The sequence below is a fragment of the Chiloscyllium plagiosum genome, unplaced genomic scaffold (assembly GCF_037043375.1).
Source record: "Chiloscyllium plagiosum isolate Xiang-an unplaced genomic scaffold, Cpla_swu_hap1 HiC_scaffold_6, whole genome shotgun sequence".
In the NCBI taxonomy this organism is placed as follows: Eukaryota; Metazoa; Chordata; class Chondrichthyes; order Orectolobiformes; family Hemiscylliidae; genus Chiloscyllium; species Chiloscyllium plagiosum.
In genome coordinates, this window is record NW_028270144.1 from 104,899,017 (window position 1) to 104,918,463 (window position 19,447).

The 19,447-nt window shown below is 42.2% G+C and overlaps 1 protein-coding gene across 3 annotated transcripts in view; it reads left to right on the forward strand.

Moving 5' to 3' along the window:
- Positions 1 to 763: 763 nt before the first annotated feature.
- Positions 764 to 19,447, forward strand: part of anos1 (anosmin 1) — a 208,682-nt gene continuing 189,998 nt past the window's right edge. The window contains exon 1 of one of the 3 annotated variants that reach the window (XM_043692163.2): positions 764 to 1,036. In XM_043692163.2, the coding sequence (XP_043548098.1) occupies positions 848 to 1,036 (189 nt within the window). In that variant the 5' untranslated portion in view covers positions 764 to 847. The remainder of the gene's footprint in view (positions 1,037 to 19,447) is intronic. The other 2 variants (XM_043692162.2, XM_043692161.2) reach the window with 2 other exon arrangements.

A 19,447-nucleotide genomic window follows, 5' to 3' on the forward strand; every position in this document is an offset into this window, starting at 1 on the left:
ACCTCTCGCTGCATTTCCATGTCGCTTTTATTTCTTTTACTCGTGGCTGGAGGTCTCTCGTTCCCATTGGCTGCAAAGTGCTTCCGAGGTTGTGCAAGGTGCTATTTAAGTGCAAGTTCTTGCCTTCGTTCATCTTGTTCTTGCACACCACGTTGTGTCAAACTACAGCGTTGTTACTCTGTCTCCTCTAGAGGCTCTCGTAACTGCTTCAGGTAGACTGGAGAAAGTTAAAAGTTGCAGTTTAATTGAACATTCCAGGGCTCAGAAAACAAAAGAAACCTGCCAGAGGTCTAGGTGAATAAACGGGGTTGCCCTAATTTATGTTGCCTCGGGGACACCCTTTGAGTAAGCCCTGCTTTTAAATGCTTCCATTGTTTACAATCACGATTTAATTTCAATTTCTGATTCAAGCTGTAACTTGTGAAATAGCTTGAAACTTTGAAGCTGTATTTTACAGAAGTGTATTTAGTCGTAACAGAGGCAGGGGGCATAAAAATACTTACATTTAAACATCACGTTAAGTTGTTTACAGCATCTGGTACTAGACTGTTAAAGGGTGGGCCCAGCTAAAGTTATTAGCTTCTCAGCTCCCCCCATCCCCGACCTCAGTGTTTTCTATAATGAATAGTGAGTGTTCGAGTTGCACACCTCCAGGAGTTTGTGTGCGGGGGGGGGGGGGACCAAAGACTGTCAATCAAACACCACTGAGCCAATTGAGCGCTAGGAGGCGGCGGTAGGAGTTTGGTGCCCAGTCTGAGAAAGTAGACTGAGAAGTGATCGCGTTCAGGACGGACTCATCAGCCCACGGCTTCAGACATCAAACGCGAGGCTTTTACCCTGGCAGCCCATGGCTCGGTGCAGTTCCCTGGCTGCCCGTGTGACCCTCGTCCTGTGCATTACAGCCGGCTGGAGCCTGGCTGGCCGCAAGCAGGAGGAGGAGTCGCTCGCCAACGACAGTGTTTCCAAAGCCAGATGCACATCCCGTTGCCTGAGCCTGCACATCACCCGGCTTTCAGCTTTGTTCAAGAACTTTCAGGTAGATTAGAGCTCATTACTTCCGCACTGTATAAAGGGCTTGCTTCAGCCGGGGCCAGGCTGCTGGCTTGGCTCCCTGAGACTTAGTACACACTCACGGAGTTCTCATTATCTCCAGTGATGCAAAAAGTCTTGCTGTGAGAATTGTTCAGGTGATGAAGGTCGGTTCAGGTGCGGTCGGAAGTGTCCACAACACTGTCCATGCACACACTGCGCCGCCAAACAACGCTGCCATTCCGGCTGCTGTTGTTTAAGTGAGATTTTACAGACGGCGAATGAAAGGATAGATAAAACCTGCAGGGTTCATTCCTTAAAACAAAATCACGAGTTTTGGAAATTGCCTTCCAACTTTTTGTATTCCCCTAATGTTTTGAAAACGGAGATGGTCGGCACTGAGATGCTTTTATAGGGAAATAACTCGTGTGCTAGGATTGGGACGGATGGAGTTAGATGTTTGTGTCTTTTCTGTCAAACTGCACGATTTGACAGGATGTGTGGAAGGTACCGTTAATATTTTCTTGGTTAAATCTCGGGAGTCCAGTTGAGCGCTTTCGGCACATTATGTAACATGTGAAACTCGGTGAAAGAAAGTGTTGGGATCTTGCCAAACCTTTCCAGGATTTTTTCTTTGGGAGAAAATCAACTGAAATAGTTGAAAATCGATTTGGGGAGAATGACAACTTCATAATCAAGTGTTTGTACTCGACAGTGATGTCAGCTTCCATGTTCCAGTTCAAGTTTGATTCATTGATATAAAAGAAACAACGATTGAAATATGAGATGGTTTCCATCCCTCTGTGTCTGTTGTCCAACCTGGTTCGGTTGCAACGTCGTTGTATATTCCGGTGGACCTGGAGTGCAGCAGTTAAAAGTTGCACTGCACAAAGGGCCATCTGCCGCCCTCCTTGTAATTGGGTTTAGTTTTGGGGAAACAGGCGGCAAGTGTTGGTTTAGGGCGAAGAGGGAGGTCAATTCGAAATGCCGAACAACAACAAGCAACAACAAGTGGGACAACAGACACCCACACACTCGGCAGGTCAGAGAGGAAGAGAGGGAAAACCCCAAGTCTGTGTTTCTTTCTAAGTGGGAAGGTCACTTATTGGCGAAAATCCAACCATTTCAAGAGAATTTGGGTGCTGATATTGAATCGTTTTTTTTTTAAAGTCTGGCTTGCACTAAAATGATCCCAGTTCTCCTGAAGGAACTTCGGGTGCAGTAACTCGGCGTAATATTGGTAGCAAAAATGAATCTAGACTCAGTGTGAAGCAAATTTACCAGAAAAAACTGACGACAGACACTTTACCAGAACAAATAAACGAGCCGCCCCTTGACTTGATTAGCTGGATGGAGGATCCCCAGATTTGGCTCCAGGTACATTGCAGGATTGGCCGAGGGAGTGGGAACAGTCACTGTCTCGGTACAGAACATCATCCTGTTCTGTCCACCCTCCGCGCCGTGCTGATACTGTAGGTCCAAATCTGGGCACTGCATGAAACGGACGCCGAGGATTTCTGTTGGGATCTCCGTTTCATTGGGTTTTCATCCGGCCAGCATGCTTCACATGAATATCTTAACCTCCTATCCAATTGCTGAGTCTGCAATGCAGAATAAATATTACCGAGGTACAGTGGGCAAAGCCACAGAGGCGGCCACACGTGGCCCTGTTTATAGGTCACACCAGGCGAGAGCTGAAGGGAACTTTGGTCGGCACCAGTGTTGCCTAGTCTTTCTGCCCCTGAGGGTGAAGGCGAACTTCGCCTGATCCAACCACAGCAGTCACTGGGGAAGGGTTGGGGGTGTGGAGGGGGTGTCAGTCATGGAGAGAGAGGGGGCAGTCATCGAGAGGGAGTCAGTCATAGAGAGGAAGGCAATTATAGAGAGGAAGGCAATTATAGAGAGGGGGCAGTTATAGAGAGGGGGCAGTTATAGCGAGGGGGGCAATTATAGATAATGGGGCAGTTATAGAGAGGGGGCAGTTATAGAGAATGTGGACAGTTATAGAGTGGGGGCAATTATAGAGAGGAAGGCAATTATAGAGAGGGTGGCAGTTATAGAGAGGGGGGCAGTTATAGAGAATGGGGACAGTTATAGAGAATGGGGACAGTTATAGAGTGGGGGCAGTTATAGAGACGAAGGCAATTATAGAGAGGGGGCAGTTATAGAGAGGGGGCAGTTATAGAGAGGGGGCAGTTATAGAGAATGGGGCAGTTATAGAGAGGGGACAATTATAGAGAGGGGACAATTATAGAGAATGGGGACAGTTATAGAGAGGGGGGCAGTTATAGAGAATGTGGACAGTTATAGAGTGGGGGCAGTTATAGAGAATGGGGCAATTATATAGAGAATGGGGCAGTTATAGAGAGGGGACAGTTATAGAGATTGGGGCAATTATAGAGGGGCAATAATAGAGACTGGGGCAATTATAGAGACGGGCAATTATAGAGAGGAAGGCAATGAAAGAGAATGGGGCAGTTATAGAGAATGCGGCAGTTTTAGAGAGGGGGCAGTTATAGAGAATGGGGCAATTATATAGAGGGGACAATTATTGAGAATGGGACAATTATAGAGAGGGGGCAATTATAGTGAAGGGGCAATTATAGAGAATGAGGCAGTTATAGAGAGGGGGCAGTTATAGAGAATGGGGACAGTTATAGAGAGGGAGCAGTTATAGAGAATGGGGTAATTATAGAGAGGGGACAATTATAGAGAATGAGGGCAGTTATAGAGAATGGGGCAGTTATGGAGAGGGGGCAATTATAGAGAATGGGACAATTATATAGAGAATGGGGCAGTTATAGAGAGGGGGCAGTTATAAAGAGGGGGCAGTTATAGAGACTGGGGCAATTATAGAGACTGGGGCAATTATAGAGACTGGGGCAATTATAGAGACTGGGGCAATTATAGAGACTGGGGCAATTATAGAGAATGGGGCAATTATAGAGAATGGGGCAATTATAGAGAATGGGGCAATTATAGAGAGGAAGGCAATTATAGAGAGGGGGCAGTTATAGAGAATGGGACAATTATATAGAGGGGGCAATTATAGAGAATGGGGCAATTATAGAGAGGGGGCAGTTATAGAGAATGGGGCAATTATAGAGGGGGCAATTATAGAAAATGGGGCAATTATAGAGAATGGGGCAATTATAGAGAGAGGACAGTTATAGAGAATGGGGCAATTATATAGAGGGGGCAATTATAGAGAATGGGGCAATTATAGAGGGGGCAATTATCGAAATTGGGGCGATTATAGAAAATGGGGCAGTTATAGAGAGGGGGCAGTTATAGAGAGGAAGGCAATTATAGAGAATGCGGCAGTTATAGAGAGGGGGCAGTTATAGGGGGCAGGTATAAAGAATGGGGCAGTTATGGAGAGGGGGCAATTATAGAATGGGGCAGTTACAGAGAATGGGGCAATTATAGTGAATGGGGGCAGTTATAGAGAGGAAGGCAATTATAGAGAATGTGGCAGTTATAGAGAATGGGACAATTATAGAGAATGGAACAATTATAGAGAGGAAGGCAGATATAGTGATGGGGCAGGTTATATTGAGGGGCAGTTATAGTGAGGGGGCAGTTATAGAGAAGAAGGCAATTAAAGAGAGGAGGCAGTTATAGAGGGGGCAGGTATAGAGAATGGGGGCAGTTATGGAGAGGGGGCAGTTATAGAGAATGGGGCAATTATAGAGAATGGGGGCAATTATAGAGAATGGGGGCAATTATAGAGAGGGGGACAGTTATAGTGAAGAAGGCAGTAATAGAAAGGGGGCAGTTATAGAGAATGGGCCAGTTATAGAGAGGGGGCAATTATAGAGAGGAAGGCAGTTATAGTGAGGGGCAATTATAGAGAATGGGGCAGTTATAGAGAAGGAGAAAGTGAGGACTGCAGATGCTGGAGATCAGAGCTGAAAATGTGTTGCTGGAAAAGCGCAGCAGGTCAGGTAGCATCCAAGGAGCAGGAGAATCGACGTTTCGGGCATGAGCCTGAAGAAGGGGTCATGCCCTTTTTTTCCTGCTGCTTGGATGCTGCCTGACCTGCTGCGCTTTTCCAGCAACACATTTTCAGTTGTAGAGAATGGGGGCAGTCATAGAAAGGGGGCAGGTATAGAGAATGGGGGCAGTTATAGAAAGGGGGCAGGTATAGAGAATGGGGGCAGTTATAGTGAGGGGAAGGCAGTCACGGGGAGGGGGCGGGAACATTCGGAGAGAGGTGTGCAGCATGAAAAAAGATTCTTGTACTCACCCAGTCCGGTCATTTACCTGCTGATTCTAATCCCATTTCCCAGCACTTGTGGGCCTGGGTACCACAGCTGCAGTGTTACTGATGTGTCTTGTTGGATGGAGGGCGTGTAAATATGGTACATCACAGGAGGAGGCCATTCGGCCCAATACTGCTTGTGCTTACTCTCTCAACGAGCTTACGCGATGAGTCCCACTCCCACCCGCCCCCCCGGTCTGATCCCGCTCCCCGTTATTTGTTAAATTCGAGCCTTTTGTAATGTATTGAACTGGGTTCAGATGTTGTAAAGGTGAATCTAGAGCCCATGGTTCCTGGCCGAAGTACACATGGAGTAGCATTGGAAACCTGGTACTGTACCTGTCCAATGGGAGATGGGATGGTGTTTTTCCTGGAGGTTCCGCGTGTGACCAGGCTGTGAGCTGGAAAGGCGAAGTTCACCAATGAGCTGGACAAATATTGAAAGGCACTTCGCTGTAGAACGCAGGCACGCAGAAAGTTCCCGATTTCAGAGATACTTAAGTGCTCGGTTTTCAACAGATCAAACGCCTGTGGGTTTTATTGACCCGAGGCGGCTCTTGTTGGCTCTATTACAACCGCAGGTTGATAATCACCACGAGTAAATGTTTATTTCCCTCCCCCCAGCTAACCTCAACCAGCCTTCAGCCAGGGGCTCAGCATGTTTACAAATGAATTACAGCGCCAAGTCCCCGAAAGGTTCCTATCTGGTGTCAAAAGCTTTTTCTCCTTTGTTCACCGTGAGCCCAAATACTTGTATTATTTCAAGGCACATTCTCCTCCCCATTATGTTTGCTTTTTCTATCACGGCACAGGTATTTTCGTTGAGTGTCCCAGACCCGTTACTGCCCTGCCTGCCTGCCTCCTCCCCCAGTCACCTTCTAACATGTTTTTCTGAACGTTCTCAAAGCATCTTTTGAGATCAAGATTAAAAATCAACTCGTTTTGAAATACAAAGCAACGAGAGAAAAGACGGAAAGATACTTCATGGTCAATGTAACTTCATTTGAGGATGAAGTTTTTCACCTGAACAATTAATGCAAGCTATTACCATAATTTCCGAGCGCACTTCTGTGCTGAACCTGCCCTGAAAGAATTAGTCCCCCCTGCATTAACGTGCAATTATGGAGTTAGATCAATGTTTAAGGCAAAGTGGAAATGACACTTAATTTGGTATATTTTCCAGAGTTAAAATTTGAATATTGTTTAGAAATGAGATGCACAGAGTAAATAATGTTTTAATATCATAAATACAGAAGGCAAGCATTCAGTACTCAATGGTTAATGAACGTGATACATCTTCAGTAGAGAGTAGACACTATGCTCACACTCTGTCATGTGCCAATCCCTCTATATTTAACACGTAGTTAAAGAAATAAAATATTCTTGGGCTGCGTGGGTGTTCCCAGCAATCTCCATCTACTCCAGTAGCGATATAATGTAACTGTTTTCAGTGTATTTCCTGGAGAGGGAGCTAAATTGCAATTGTAATGTTCAACAACGTTTCCTTTATGATACACCAACAATTAGCCACAGGGTTCCTTGTAGCTGAATTATTTACCAGTAAAAATCTGTGAGTGGCATGCATTATATAACAAGTATAATTCACAGTCCTGTCACTGAGATTGACAGAAATGAATAATATGATTATAGTGTTTTCTGCTAATTTCTTCATGAGGCATAGGCACACTGGCTGGTCAGCAATTACTGCCCATCCTTAATTGCACTGGAGAAAGTGACCACTGCAGTCCTGGGACTGTTGGGACACACACACACTACTTTTAGGAAGTGGATTCCACAATTTTGACCCAGCAACAGTGAAGTGGTTCCAATTCACAATGGATTTGCCTTTGAGGCGATCTTGCAGTTGGTGGTTGTTCTTCTAGCTGAACCAAGTCAAAAGTTTGAAAGATGCCATCTGATGAGCCTTGGTGAGTTAGCACATTCTGTAGTTAGCATATACTGTACTGCTGCCACTCTGCACCAGTGCTGAAGGAGCAACAATCAAGTAGGCTGCTTTGTCCTGGATGGTATCCATCGTTTTTAGTGATATCAGAGCTGCACTCATCCAGGCAAATTTTTAAGATGGCATTCATGTATTTGAGAGATAGGAGATGGGTTACTTGCCACAGAATTCTTAGTCTGTTGTAAATGCTAAAATGCTGTACATTTCAGTTTCTGGTCAATGGTAACCCCAGAATGTTGATAATGGGGAATTCAGTGATAATAATGCTACTGAGTATCAAGGAGCTATGGTTAGATTTTCTCCTATTGGAGATGATCATTGCCACACATTTAATAGTACAAATGTTACTTGCCACATAACATTCCAAACCTGGATATTATCCAGGTCTTGCTATATCTGAATGCAGACTACATCAGCATCTGGGAGTTGCAAATGGTGCAAGTACTTCAGTGCAGGACTGAGGGATGCTATGTTTCCAGGAAAGCCATCTTTTGAAGGAGTATTAGTCAGTCTCCCATCCACATAATTAGGTGGATAGAAAAGAGCCTATGGATGATTTTGACAATTTTTTCCCTGGAATATTGGTTAATATCCTGGTGAATACTTGTAGGAAACAAAGCGTAGTGATAAACGGCTCCATTTCGGAACGGCAGGCAGTGACCAGTGGGGTACCGCAGGGATCAGTGCTGGGACTGCAGCTTTTTACAATATATGTTAATGATATAGAAGGTGGTATTAGTAATAACATTAGCAAATTTGCTGATGATACTAAGCTGGGTGGCAGGGTGAAATGTGAGGAAGATGTTAGGAGATTACAGGGTGACCTGGACAGGTTAGGTGAGTGGTCAGATGCATGGCAGATGCAGTTTAATGTGGATAAATGTATGGTTAACCACTTTGGCGGCAAGAACAGATAGGCAGATTACTACCTAAATGGAATCAATTTAGGTAAAGGGGCAGTACAAAGAGATCTGGGTGTTCTTGTACGTCAGTCAATGAAGGTAACCATGCAGGTACAGCAGGTAGTGAAGAAGGCTAATAGTATGCTGGCCTTCATAACAAGAGGGATTGAGTATAGAAACAAAGAGGTGCTTCTGCAGCTGTACAGGGCCCTGGTGAGACCACACCTGGAGTACTGTGTGCAGTTCTGGTCTCCAAATTTGAGGAAAGACATTCTGGCTATTGAGGGAGTGCAGCGTAGGTTCACGAGGTCAATTCCTGGAATGGTGGGACTACCTTACGCTGAAAGACTGAAGCGACTGGGCTTGTATACCCTTGAGTTTAGAAAACTGAGAGGGGATCTGATTGAGACATATAAGATTATGAAAGGATTGGACACTCTGGATGCAGGAAACATGTTTCCGCTGATGGGTGAGTGACGAACCAGAGGACACTGCTTAAAAATCCGGGGTAAACCATTTAGGACAGAGATGAGGAGAAACTTCTTCACCCAGAGAGTGGTGGGTGTATGGAATGCTCTGCCCCAGAGAGCAGTGGAGGCCCAGTCTCTGGATTCATTTAAGAAAGAGTTGGATAGAGCTCTCAAGGATAGTGGAATCAAGGGTTATGGAGATAAGACAGGAACAGGATACTGATTAAGGATGATCAGCCATGATCATATTGAATGGTGGTGCAGGCTCGAAGGGCAGAATGGCCTACTCCTGCACCTATTGTCTTCTGTCTTGTCTATTGTCTATAGATTAGATTAGATTCCCTACAGTGTGGAAACAGGCCCTTTGGCCCAACAAGTCCACACCGACCTTCCGAAGAGCAACCCACCCAGACCCATTCCCCTACATTTACCCCTGACTAATGCACCTAACACCACAGGCAATTTAGCATGGCTAATTTACCTAACCTGCACATCTTTGGACTGTGGGAGGAAACCAGAGCACCCGGAGGAAACCCACGCAGGTTGTGAGATGCGACACAGTTCACCAGTTGGGTCTTGGAAGCAACAGTCGTATAAAAATTAGTTTGACATAAAGGACCTTATTTCGATGAATGCAATGTAAGCCATACTGAGTTATTTGAGGAGGAGATTATATGTGTGGTATGATTACTGGAACCTTGTCTCCCTCAACATAAGAAAAGGCAGAATTCCTTATATGAGCATGTGACAAGTACTTACAGTTCATGGTGAGAGGGAATCAGCTCAGTGCCTTTGTGCAGCCAATGGAACCTTAGATTGTCTTTTTTGAATTCTGGCCCTCAGGTGACACTTTGAAGACCACCTGTGATTATTTCTGCTTCACAGAGATGGCCATGATCAATCTGTAATGACCAATTATATGGTTGCTTGTGATTAGGAATTGTATCCCACACTTTTGGGCACATGCAAGATACTATGATAATAGATGTCTTCAGTTTGTAATGTGTAAGTGCCTTATTAATAAAGTTGCCCCTTGAATGGCCTCACATCACTCACAAGTAGATCCTTCTACCTCAGACAGAAAATTAACCAATGGTGCGTGCCCAATCATTTCCCATTTCCATTGTGAATTGACAATTTGCGTGAGGATAGAAAGCAATGCAGGTTGCACTTGGCAGAGTGAGTTGCTGGCGGTGGTAATCATTGCCCCTTCCCCACCTTGAACCTTCATGTTCCTTTCTTCCTGCTCTCTTTGTTGACCCCATCAGTGGTCAGATGGGCAGGTCAGTGGCAGATGGAATTCAATCTGGATAAGTGTGAAAAGATGCACTTCGACAGTGCCTTCCCAAACAAGGCAAGGGAATACATGGTGAACAGAAGCACCTAAAATCAGAGGGACTTTGGTGTGCATGTCCACCAGTCCCTTTAGATAGAGGGTCAGGTAGAATGAAGTGGTAAAAAGGACGTGTGAGATACTTACCTTTATAAGTAGAGGCATAATGTTTAAGAGCAGGGAGGGTAATACTGGAATTACATAAAATGTTGGTTAGGTCACAAGTGAGTCTTGTGTGCACTTCTGAGTCCTAATCATGGAAGGATGTGATTGTACTATCAAGGGTGCAAAGGAGATTTACCAGGATGTTGCCTGGGCTAGAGAGTTTTACTTATGAAGAGAGAAGTTGGATAGAATGTGATTGTTTTTCTTGGAGTAGAGTAGACTGAAGGGGGACATGATTGAGATGGATAAAATTATGTGACAGATAGATAAGAAGGAACTTTACCCTTTGGTGAAGGGATCAATGACCAGGGGGCATAGATTTAAGGTAAATTGCAGGGGGGTTGAGGGATTGTGAGGAAATATTTATATACCCATAGGGTGATTGGAATCTGGAACTCACTGTCTGTACGGGTGGTACATGTAAAAAGTATTCAATGTACACTTGCCAAGGTGTACAAGGCTATGGACCAAGTACTGGAAAGTGGGATTAGATTAATCAGGTGGTTGTTTTTGACGGGTATGGATGGATGGGTTGAAGGGCTTTATTTCTGTTCTGTAGACCTCTCTATGGCTCAATGAGTACTGAGCTTCCACAATCTTGCATTTATATCTTAATCTCCCAATGTTGCCTAGTAAGCTCCAGCCCTACAACATAGTCTCGCAACCATCATGCTGCACTGCCCACTCAATGAAGATGAAGTGGCTGTGACCATTGAAGACTCCCCCCTCCATTGGCTTGTAGTAATCCGTATTTTCCAATAAGCAATCATCTCCTACTATCCTGTCTGCCTCCAGTATGCTGCCCCCTAGTGCCCAATTAACCTTCCAGACCTCCCTTGCCAAAGCACTGGCCCCCATAAGTGCTTTGACTTTCATTAAGCAGATCCCCAGGACTGACGTTTAGCCTAAATCCCTCAACTGACCTGGGCAGACAGCCTTGACTGATAAGGGACTGGGTCCCTTACTGATTTTTTCACAGCTCCCAGCCTGATGAACTTCAAATCTCTGGGCTGTTTGCATTGAACCAGAAAGACTGATTGTGGGCAACTCCCTGAACTGTAATGATATGGACCTCCTGAGCCTGACCACGCCTAGTAGCCAACTGAATGTATCCAAGCCCCTAAACTGAGATCAGATATCCTTCTTGACTGACCCCCCTGGCTATAGACTCTCTCCCATTACCTGATGGGGGACTACTCCCCTTAAACTTCATGCACATGTGATGTGTTTGCAGCATAGCCTCCTGTTGTAGGTGTGACCTGGTGCCATACTGCAACATATCCATCCCTTTGACTGATCATTTCTGACAACCATGGCAAGTTACCTGGCTTTGGGTCTGTGCAGAAATACTGTGAACCTTTACGTTGTGAATTAAATGGAAAATTGCAAAAAGGCAGCACAATGAAACACAGAGATGCTGTGAGCATTCAAGGAGGTGCAAAGTGGCTGAGTATGAAGAGAGTAAGCAAGGTGCCAGGAGATGCACCCTGGTTCAATCCATGAAATGGATGCTTGTTCCTCCTTGCAAAGTGTCCTGGAAGCAGCAATGCAATGAGAGGTGCTGGTGACCTCCAAAGTACTGCACTGATGTAGAGAACTGTCCTTTATTGAGTAGGAGGTATGCCACAATAGGAGGTATGGTGATGTATGTTCATTGCCAACCTCCAAGGAAGTGGTCACTGTCCATGGAACATAAAGTGAGATGTTGGTGATTGCTGTCCAGGATGGAAGACCGGAGGAGGAGGAGCCAGGTACCTGACCCACTTTCAGTTTGGCAACTAACTCTGTCTTGTTCCTATTGGTGCACTGGAGAATAGGAAAGTGCATATTAATGAGGTGTGATTAAGCACTAAATATATGAAAATAGGCCTCTCATCACGCACATTTCTTGACTTGCTGTTCAAACCATGGTTGCAGAATTGGACTTTTTTATTCCTGGCATTGAGAATCTCATTTTACCAAACTCACCTTATTTTCTCATCTGACTAACCATTATTCATATCCCTCAGAGCCTGGACAAATTCAGCCCAAAGGTTGGGAGCATTCAGACCATATAGTCTGGTCCAAAACACATCAGTTCAATTGTGAGGTGAATTAATTAATGCACCCTATGCTTTTCTCTATTGTCAGTAATAGCCCTTCAGCTTTACTTAGAACATTTATTTACATAGGTTTTACAAAATGATTAAGCATAAAATAAGTAACAAATGTTAAGAAATGCTGATATATGATGTTCGTTCAGAGTTTGAGAGTTGAATTGCCACACAAATGCATGTATGTTGTAGTGAACCGCTATGATATCATATTTGTTGTTGTATTGTGCTACATAACTAACAAACTCATAAACTATGACCATGTGTAGGGCAGCTTCCTATATTTTGAAACTATGAATTGAACAGCTTGTGCTAAATTAAGTTGAAGTGGTTTCACAATTTGCATTTATTTGTGTGGCTGGTAACTAATGGAAAAGAATCGCGTTGTTATGCATGATTCATTTTTTTGATTAACCTCTGAAAAAAAAGTAATCACATGTAATAATTAGAGATATAACCCCTGTAGAGTGCGATATTGATTTACTGATGAAAAATGAGCCACACAATGGATTTACTCATGTGTGCAGTGTCAGGGAGTTATGGAGTCTATTATTCATAAAGTAAAAGTCAATATCACACTTGCGATGACCCGCTGTCCTTCTATTTATCATAGGTTGTAAGGCACTTTGGTAATTCTGTTGAAATTACAAATCTTCCTTAATGATTATTAAACTATATACCTCCATTTTGAGAATAAAGCCATTTAATTTCTGTGTACTGAACCTCAAGGGATTAGCTGGTTAGTTTACTTGATGCAAAAAGTTTCACACCATTTGACAGAGGCATGATACATGAACATTGCACCTTTTAATAGATATGTTCAAATCTTTACTGAATCATATTTCACTGGTGATTTTAAATGAGGAGGTAACTTGTTATTTAAATAATTTAATTTTGAACTCATCATAATTTGCTCTGTTGGGAAAGACTATTCCAACCCAGCAAGGATTGTATTTCACTTGTATTTATGCTCTTGTCATAGAACGCAACCAGCAAGCTAAGGTCATATGTTAATATATAAATGCATCATATTTTCAGCAAATATCATGCTGTCTTGTTGATAAACTGCTTTTCTAAGTTTTAAAATATTTTTGGTCCATTATTATTATGAAATACATGGAGTTTCTTTTACTGAAAACCAGAACAGAGAGGTGCTTATCTCTTTACTTATGTGGGGAAATGCCCTTTATTATTGTAGCTTGTTGTAGTTGGGAACAAGTGAATACTTTTCTCAATTGTACATAAATGTTTTTTGTCATTTCATCCATGCATTTTTCACCGCTTTCTCTTTTTATGAAATTCCTTCAAGGATGTGGCTGTCATTGGCCAGGGCACTTTTTCTGGCCCATCCCTCATTGCCTAGAGTGCAGTCAAGAGTCAACCACATGGAGTGACATGTGGGTCAGACTGGGGGGAGGACAGAGATTTCCTCCCTCACGGACATAAATGAATTAATTTTTTTTCAACAGTGGATATTGGTTGCAGATTTCAGATTTAATTTCAAACTTTTCTTGAAATTTAATTTAATTCAATTTTCACCATCTGTCATGGTGGGAGTCAAACCATGTTCCCTGAATATTAATCTGGAGATCTGGATCAGAATGACCACTACCCTCCCGCCTCCCCATACTTCTTTTTTCCTCTCATTTCTGTCTGTGCCTTGTTTCCTTGTCATCTAGATGTTTCCTTCCATATCCTTCCTTTAGTTAACGTCTTTTTCCTGTTTCTCATTCTTGCTGCCATATCCAGAGCCACAGTCTATATGGAAGCTGCTGTCATTAAATTGGTTTCCACTGACATGTTTGCTGTTGCTATGGAAGATCACATCTTGTGCCCACTCGAGCAACCTTGGTGATGACAGTGGCATTGTGCTAACCAGAGCTTTAGTACAGATTGTGGTCCTTTCGAACAGGAACATTTAAGTGTTTTTTTTTAACTCACTCATAGAATGAGGCTGTCGCTACCAGTTCAGTATTTATTGCCCATCCCTACTTGCCCAGAAGGCAGTTAAGTGTCAACCACATTGCTGTGGGTCTGGAGACACATGTAGGTCAGACCAGGTAAGGATGACAGATTTCCTTCCCTGAAGGACATTAGTGAATCCAGATGGGTTTTTCCAACAATCGACAATAGATTCTTAATTCCAGATTCATTATTGATTTCAAATTCCACCATCTGCCATGGCGGAATTTGAACCAGGGTCCCCAAAATGTAAGCTGAGTTTCTGGATTAATAGTCTAATGGTAATACCACTAGGCTATTGCCTCCCCTTAAAAGTAAGTGGCATATGAATTTTCCTTTCTGTTTCTACTGAGAATGTGTGGCACATTGCCCCCTAATTATCAGGGCTCTGAAGAATAATCTCCTGATTATCATTTTACTCTTTCATGGGATGCCTTGGCTTGGCCCGCATTTATTGCCCATCCCTGATCACCCTTGCGAAGTAAGTGGGGAGCTGCCTTCTTGAACTGATGCAATCCATCATGTGGTTTAGGTACCATGACAGTGCAATCAGGGAGGGATTGCCAGGTTTTTGAACCAGTGATGGTGAAGGAATGGCAAATGGTTCCATCATAGCTGGGAAAGGAATCTGCAGCTCGTGGTGTTTCCATGCATCTACTGCCTTTGTCCTTCAAGGTGGTAGGGTTTGTGGGTTGGAAAGTACAATCAACTGAGCCCTGGTGAGTTGCTGCATACATCATATGCGCAATGCACTCCTAATTCATGCATAATTCAGAATTCTTCAGTTATTTTTGTTGAAAGGTGGTACAGTAGTTGAAACAGGAAACTGTGATGGCAATGCGTGATGTTTGAGGTGCCATGCAAGCTGTTGTTTCTACGCAATAATACTTTAAATAGTAGATTCAGTGGTATCATGTGAGCAATTCCAAGATTGTTCACATTTTGTGACAAATGTCTCATTGCAGTGTAAGTAACACTGCTGAATCATATCTGAGAATCTTTATATCTGAGATTTCCTTTCTAGTCATCAGCCTGAGAGCTCATTTGTGAATGAGTGTGACAGAAATATTCAGTGTACAGGGATGAAAGAAGAATGGTGTGTCTGCAGATTGATAAATTGCTACCTAAATGAGATTACTACTAAATAAATTGCATGCATTTATGTTGTTTGTTCATTAGTATTCGCATGCCAAGTGTATGCTTGTCAGGTTATTATTGAGAAATAAATTGCAGGTACTAGGAAAGTGGATCTGACAGCTCTCAGAACCATTGGACTAAAAGGATATTCAGAGAATTTTAAGTAGCCTGTTCAAACCTGTTTCCAAGATTCCCACTTTTTTGTCCCATTATTTCCTCTCCTGAATTGCACTTTCTCCTCTCTGCATTGTCATTGTGCTGAAATCAAGACTACCTGGCACCCTGAAGCATTCTTTTTCAAAGACTTAACATTGTGTGCTTTCTTGCCTTCCCTTCCTTCAACTAGTCAACAGGCATTTAAAACCCACATCTTGATGCCCAATAAATTCCACATCTTGATTCACTTTAGGCATTGCTTTTCGTCCTTGTAAGCTAGATGGTATCAAGGACAGCAGCTCCTCCTCCTTTACTGAGACTTCAAACCAAAACACTGACAAACTTATTGTTTATGTTTTGTACTTTATTTAACTTATTTTAATCATCGACTTTTTTAATCCAGTTCTTTCAGTTGATAATGAATATATGTTAACCTTATGTGTTCCCAATTATGTATTATCACTTTAAAATTAATGATCTGTTTTGCTGACCCATCTGTGCATGTGTGAAAAGGAAAGTGTGAACAACTCATTTGGCAGCAGCAGATTGGATTTCTGTTTTTAGCTGAATTTCCAGCACTTGTTTGGCTGCTGAATACCATTATTCAGAGTCACCTCAGGTAAATGGTGGTTTTTAACTTCAGGAGCGAAGGAAAGGCGATGCCTTTTGTTACATTCCAAATGCTGTGGGATGCCTGCTTCTGGGTGTCCATTAGACCTTGTTGCACCCTTTGAAAGCAGCAGGAAGCTAACAGGCTGGCTTGTAGTCAGCTGCACAAATACTTTGGCCCTTTCAGCACCAAATGAGGTCCTGATGGGTAGCCTGGTTTGTGTAATGCTGCAGTATTTCTTGTAACTTGCACAACTTAAGCTGAGTTTATTCCTATCACTTACTGTCTGGCAAGTGACTATATACCTCTGGACAAAAATGAAAGTATCTTTCAAATCATAAATGTAACAGCTGAATGTATATGTATGTATGTTTGTGTGTATATTAGGGAATATCAAAATGGTGTTTCTGATCATTACTTAAAGTCACTATAAACAAACCCTTACAATAACATGATATTTTGTTTACACAAAGTAAGTTTGCAAATTAATGGCTAACTTTGTTAATTGTGAAGTAATTTTGCTTGGTTCACTAAAATGGACTTCCTACTTCACACAGTTTTTTGGCCATTGTAAGGATTATAAGGTAATTCAGAAATAAAAAAAAATTGATGAGAAGCTGAATAATGGCCCCCTCCCCCAAATATCAGACACCATCCATAACCATAATATAGCACCATCTGTCTCAATGATATTACTGTATGAGATTTTCTTATTAGTGACAACTTCTAATTTGTAATTTAGAGCAATGTTGATAGGCAATATGATTGAGACTTCCAAAATTCATTTAACATCCTTAATATTCACCAAAATAGAAAAGGTGTTTGTTGTATTTGTTGGGTGGCATTTAATCAGGTGAAAAATGCATGTTCTCCAGTCCATTTCCTTTCTTAAACAGGAATCTGTTGAGATGTGAATAATAATTTGTCAGCTTTGTCCCATTCCTGATGTAGCTTTCATATTCAAAACTACACATGTGACAAACACATCTAATGTGCTAAAGTGTGTTTGGAAAACAATTACACAGTTCTCTGTAATTATTTCATTGTTGTGTTATTGCTGTGATAGTTAAAGCAAAGAAACAATGCAAAACAAAAGATGTTTAGTGAGTAAAATATAAAGCATCATTGCCTAAATGTTTATGTAAGAATATAAACACTATCATTTGTATTGAAAAGCTTACTTACCCAACATGAATAATGTTATGCTAAACTGGAGAGTTGAATCCTTTAATTAAGAAAGGCATAGCCACACGTTTTAAACACGTGTTGAATTTTGATAGAGTCTCCTTCTGGCCATAGAGTATGTGGTTGGCACTGTTTAAACAGTTTCAAATACTACAGAAGAGATTTAGTCCTCAATAGTGGACTCAGCAAGATCTTATGCAGCTTATATTGTATTGCTGTCATATAATCAAAGATATGTTGTAACCACTTAGTAGTGTGATGTTGTCTAGACAGCAAATTTTTTCAAACTTTATGTCCCAAAAACAGTGGGAAGTTTGAGTCATTGACATGAGTAGGGGTAAACAGGAGCTGAGTCATAAAACGTTTAAAGCTATCCCCAGTGCTTCCACTGTGGTGTTGTTAATGGAAACTCTTGTTTCTATTCAAAGCACTGTTTCTTTTCAACGCGACAAAGCTTTCATTTGAAGAGAACATCCACTCGAAGGCCTTTTTGTTCTCTGTCCACTCTCCAGTGTTTACCAAGGACGCATGATCAGATAAAGAAAGTATTTTGCTTGCTGGAGGATGTTCTAATTGAGAGGCTTCTGTAAGTTAGCAGTGTGCTGAAAATGATCTCTAAATAAGGCCATGTCATTGTTTAGAAAGAAATTAGAGCCCCATTAACAGTAATCTTATGAAATTATAATTCTGACACATTCACTTTTGTAAGATAGTCTAAGGACAAGAATGTTTGAAATTTTCAATTGCAGCCCCGTCTAATTTGGTGTGGACATAGTTTTTAAATTACAGCAACAAAATAAAAGCCACTGAAAGTTGATGAATTGAGGAGAGAAAATGCTTTTCCAGATTTTAAAATGCACAAAATATATTACTTTGATATATAATGTAACACAAATTTTCAAAGTATTTTGCACAAAGGCTTTATTGTTGCTGGTTCTTTACTGTTTGTTTATAGACACCGTAGTGTTAGGTGAAGGGATAAATGTAGGGGAATGGTTCTGGGTGGGTTGCGCTTCTGCGGTTCGGTGTGGACTTGTTGGGCCAAAGGGCCTGTTTCCACACTGTAAGTAATCTATTCTAATCAGGATTTCAAGTCCTATTTAGATTCGAATCAATAGGATTAAAGTTTATAATATAATAATAGAGCCAGTTGGCAAAAATATGTATGTAGAAACACATTCAAATATTAGAAGTAAAACTCCCTGGTAGTTAACAACAATAATTTACATTGAGCAGACTTTCCTCCCTCTGTTGAATTAGTTGGTGTGAACTGGATGCCACATTGGTCTCACCTTTAGGTTAGACAAGGGTAACAATTAGGAGTAAGTGAGAACTGCAGATGCTGGAGTACCAGAGTTGAAAAATGTGGTGCTGGAAAAACACAGCAGGCCAGGCAGCATCCGAGGAGCAGGAGAATCGACGTTTCAGGCATAAGCCCTTCTTCAGGTAACAATTAGCCAGGCTTCCTTTATTCTGGTTACTATCATTGACCACTCCCTGACCGTATGTGAAAATTGTTTTAAATCAACTTATTCAGCTAGATGATGTCACATCTCCAGGGCTGGTGGGACTTGAGCCAAGACCTTCGAGCGTGGTCAAAGACAAAGGTTTTAAAGTAGGAAACAGTGCTGGAGAGAGGATTAGCCAGGGCATTCCAGAGCTAATGGAATAGCTGACAAAAACAGAGTCATTAAAGTTGAGGCTGCTCAAGAAGCCAGAGTTGAAGGACTGCAGTTTTCTTCTGGAAATTATATCATAGTTTGGTCAAGTGATCTTGGAGGGATCTGTAAACAAAGTTAGGAATTTTAAAATTGATGTCTTGCTTAGCCAGAAGCCAATGTAGGTCAGACAGCATATGGTTGATGGGTGAGAGGGACCTGCTTTGAAGTAGGTCCCAAATACAACATCTCTCTGAGCTCTGATCTGAGTTTATTGGCTCAGTGCTAAAAGATGGCACCTGACGACTTCAACATTGGCTGGGTCAGGTGTAGATGGTGGTGAGGCGGTGGAGGAGGGAATGGTGGTGCAGGTATCATTGATAATGATCTGGCTCAGGACTGATGGACTTTCTTTAAGCTCTATCTTTTTTTTTCTTTTCTTAAACTATTCAAAATTGCACCGGATCATGGTGACTGGAAAAGCTTTTCATTGTATTTCACTACTTTGTCACTGTAAAAT